At 52.0% G+C, this 4500-nt stretch overlaps 1 protein-coding gene across 1 annotated transcript; it reads right to left on the minus strand.

Moving 5' to 3' along the window:
* Positions 1–998: 998 nt before the first annotated feature.
* LOC113206799 (oocyte zinc finger protein XlCOF6-like) lies at positions 999–2966 on the minus strand. Its single transcript, XM_052270502.1, has 2 exons — positions 2949–2966; positions 999–1877 (listed from the first exon to the last, which is right to left on the minus strand). Exons 1-2 carry the CDS (start codon positions 2964–2966, stop codon positions 999–1001), a joined length of 897 nt encoding a protein of 298 aa, XP_052126462.1.
* Between the last annotated feature and the right edge of the window lie 1534 nt (positions 2967–4500).

The following is a 4500-nucleotide window of genomic DNA, read 5'->3' on the forward strand; positions in this document are numbered from 1 at the left end:
CCCCCTCAGGAGTGATCGCGAGTCGTCTAGTGACTTATAGCCTCCGCGCGCTCGCAATCCTCTGCTCAATAATAGCACGTCCGTCTCAACTTATCGTCGCAATGTTCTGTTCAACAACAACCCTTCCGCACCAGCCCTCCGTCTTTTCTGCTCATGTGAAAATACACAACAAATAAATAACACCTGTTTTTTTATAAAAAGAACAAAATTATAAACGAAGTGCCATTTTATTGCTTTAATAACTAGAGTAACAGTTCTCAAGTCCCAAACAATTGATACAGCTGTGAGTTAAGCAGTGGATTTTTTGTGCGGCCCGCAACAACGGTGCAGTCGATTTTCTCGTCCACGTGCATTTGTTGAATAGGTTTACACAAATAGCACACGGTATTTCAAGACTTGGCCTGAGATGTAATAAACGTTCCCGATAATATCCAAAGGCAGGGTCTTGAAATACAAGAAACTTCTTTTACACGTGCAAGAGTGAGAAAATTTCTCCCGACACGTGGTACACTCAAATGGCCTTTCTTCCGTACAGGACGGTAGATGTGCCAGCGGACCGCAAGAAGTAGGGAGTTTAATTCGGCACGCGGGGCACTGAGATTGGAATGGCACGCGAGCGTTTAAAAATGATTCCGTATACGCTCTAATAGAGCGGCCGATGTAGAGAGTTTCTTGTGGCACATGCGACACTCTAATTATTACACATCGCTGTGAGTCGGAAAATGGCAATGAAGACTGCTTGATGTACGAATAAGTTTCATGTCGTATGGATTCGTAGATGGGCCCGGAGATTGGAAGATGTACGTAACTTCTTTTGACATTCGGTGCACTCGAAAGGCTTTTCCCCAGTATGGGTTCGTAGATGTTCCCGGAGACGGAAAAATGAGCCGAATTTCTTTCGGCACACGGTGCATTCAAACGGCTTTTCTCCTGTATGAATTCGTAGATGAATCCGCAAATCGGAGGATGTGCTTAACTTCTTTTGACACACGGTGCATTCAAATGGCTTCGGAGGATGTGCTTAACTTCTTTTGACACACGGTGCATTCAAATGGCTTTTCTCCTGTATGGGTTCGTACATGAACCCACAACCTGGAAGATGTCCGAAACTTCTTTTGGCATTCGGTGCATTCAAACGGCTTTTCTTCCGTATGAATCCGTAGATGAATCCGCAAGTCGGAGGCGGATAAGCAGAACTTATTTTCGCATACGGTGCACTCGAACTGCTTTTCTCCTGTATGGGTTCGTACATGAACCCGCAACCCGGAAGATGTGCTGAACTTCTTTTGGCATTCGGTGCACTCAAAAGCGGAGGCGGATAAGCAGAACTTATTTTCGCATACGGTGCACTCGAACTGCTTTTCTCCTGTATGGGTTCGTACATGAACCCGCAACCCGGAAGATGTGCTGAACTTCTTTTGGCATTCGGTGCACTCAAAAGGCTTTTCCCCAGTATGGGTTCGTTGATGTGCCCGGAGATCGGAAGATGTACGGAACTTCTTTTGACATACGGTGCATTCAAATGGCTTTTCTCCTGTATGGTTTCGTAGATGTTCCCGAAGATTGGAAGATGTACGGAACTTCTTTTGACACACGGCGCACTCAAATGGCTTTTCTCCTGTATGGGTTCGTATATGAACCCACAACTTGGAAGATGAAGGGAATTTCTTTTGGCATTCGGTGCACTCGAACGGCTTTTCTCCTGTATGGGTTCGTATATGAACACGCAACCCGGAAGATGTACTGAACTTCTTTTGACATTCGGTGCACTCGAATGGCTTTAAGTGGCCATTCATCTTGATTTTAATTGTAGTATTAATACTGGATATTTGTGAGTGTCTTCTCACTGTTGTAGTGGGCTTTTCTTCCACCTGACTCTATCGTACCTGAAAATTAGAAGTAAAACTCTATCTCAGACAAATCATATTGTGGACTCGCTTGATAAATGTACCAGGCGGCTGATTCACGCCGCGCACTTCTGTGGTTGTGCTGTACCGCATGCACGTGCGTGCGGGTTGCCTACTCGCTCGGCTCGTAAGGCGCCGTGGACAGGGGCGATAGGCAAGCCCGCCCGCACTCGTGCATGCGGTACAGCACAACCACAGAAGTGCGCGGCGTGAATCAGCCACCTGGTATTTGCTTCGGTTATATACGGTCGAAAAAGTTGTTATTTCATATTTCACACTAAATTTACGACACATTTTTAGTACTATTAGAGTTACGAATGTGTTCACAAATTGATCGCTATTCTGGATTACAAGCTAGTTTTTTCACTCGTTAAATCACATCACCTATAAGACTATAGTCACTCTGTAGTGTGAGTGTGAAACGTACGTACCTGACTTCCGACTTTCTGTATCTCCTTCCACGTACTGACCGCTCCAGACTTGCCACACTTTTGTATGTCTGCCCAACCAGGCTGCAAAGCCGCGACTGTCCGCTCGAGGCGCATGGCCGCCCGCCGGTCGTGTCTCTGCATTCCGCTAGTCTTGCACTTTTCGCTCGTCGCTGCTCGCTCGGTCGTCCCTATACACTGAAAACTCCGAATTGACGCTCGTCGCTCCGTCTATACGATTCTGACGATAATGACGCAGGGCGCCATTCTCCTGTGCGGGTAGACACTGGTAAAACAAGTGTTTAATTTTGCACGTCAATTGACGTTTAAGTTCAAGTGTGCATTTTCTCGACACTTTGTGGTGTCTAACTATGTTATACGTCAATTGGTGTTTAAACTTTCGACACTTCCGAAACGTATAGCAGCTGCACACCGTATGGTTCCCTATTGACAGCATAGAACTGTGTGTGCCCAAGTGTGCAGAATTTAAACGTTTACAAAACGTCGAAAATTTGCACACCACGCAAGTGTGCAACTTGAGTTAAACACCATGTGATGTGCAAAATCACAACTTGCACACGTTTGGTGTGCAAATATTGCACACTTGTTTTACCAGAGGACAGACAGCCATGGCTGCGGAGGCAGATGGTAACGCGTGTCTATCGATGTCTCCATATATCGACTGATTGCGGTTTTGCAGGATGAACTGAACCCATCATCGGCTTCCCCCGCGCGCCTGCGAATCCGTAGCACCTTTCGCGCACCCTCTCTCGGGGCGAGGCTCACAGCGAGGCTCATCACGGTTAGGCTCATCACCGGCGAGGCTCATACCATGGTGACCACGGCGAGACTGCTCACCAATGCGAGGCTCACCACGGCTAGACTGCTCACCAATGCGAGCCTCACCACGGCTAGACTGCTCACCAATGCGAGCCTCACCACGGCTAGACTGCTCACCAATGCGAGGCCCACCACGGCGGTGCTCCACCAGTTTGGTGGAGGCTGCTGCTCTTCTCCAACCCGGCGCGGGCGGCGGCGCGGAGAGGTGACCGGTCAGCCGGGTCAGCCCGTGTGGATCGGTCGCCGTGCGCGGGGCGGGGCGGCTGCGATTGAGAAATGTCCACTGGCCACAGCTTCAGCAGCGCAGCAGCAGCAACAGCAGCAGCAACAGCAGCAGCAACAGCAGCAGCGGAGGACGAAGAGGACGCCATGGACGTGGAGGTGGGTAGGTGGGTCCGTCCGCACCGCAGGAGCGGGAGCAGCAGCGATACCCCGCTGACCGCGGCCCGGCGCGGCGCGGGCGACGCGGTGCTATGCGCCCCCCCCTCTCTCCCCTCCCCGCAGCCCGCGAGGGCACTCAGCTCAGCCGCCACAAATTAAACGTTTCTCTCTTCTCGTTGAACCCCAAAGCAGAGGGAGAAGGGAATCGCCGCCGCCGGAGGCCTCGCACGGTGTGTGCGCCGCCCGTCCCGTCACCGCAGCGCGTCGTCCAAGCCGAGGACGAGAGCAGGCCGAGCAGAGCGCCGACCTGGTGACGGAGGGCCAGGAGGAGGAGGCGGCGGGCCAGGAGGAGGAGGAGGCGGCGGGCCCAGGCCCTGGAGCAACAGGCGAAGCGCAGCGGCGCAGCGGAGCTCGGGTCCTCCCGCCTCTGTGGCCAGGTGGGTTGGAAGTAGTGTATAAAAATGAAACGACCCACACAACAGGGCGTTCCACACACCTTTGCCTATAGTAATAATAAAAATGATGACAGAAGTGAGAGTAATAATAATAGAACCACTTTAACAATAATAATAATAATCCGTTCCGCAACGGCCCCCGGTGCATCGGAGCCCTCCGCCGCGTCGCTATCGGCCACAAACTACACATAAAAAACGGCCGTAAACGAAAGGGAACTCACAACACGGGGGTCGGGGCGGGGCGGGCGGGGCCGCCAGGTGACCGCCGGGGCCACCGCCGGCGCCGCGCCCGGGTGACCGCACGCGGCCGAGTGCAGCTGCGGCGGCCGCGGCGGCTGGCGGCGGAGATCCGCCAAGTGGAAAAAGAGAGGATGTACTGGAATACAGTAATCGGGGTGGTTGGTAGTCGGCTGACTTATGCGAAATTGGGAGGTCACTTTGAGAGGTCTTTGGTTGGTAGACGGAGTAATAGCGCGGGGAGAATACAGT

This window comes from Frankliniella occidentalis, unplaced genomic scaffold (assembly GCF_000697945.3).
Source record: "Frankliniella occidentalis isolate FOCC.00 unplaced genomic scaffold, Focc_3.1 Scaffold125, whole genome shotgun sequence".
NCBI lineage: Eukaryota > Metazoa > Arthropoda > Insecta > Thysanoptera > Thripidae > Frankliniella > Frankliniella occidentalis.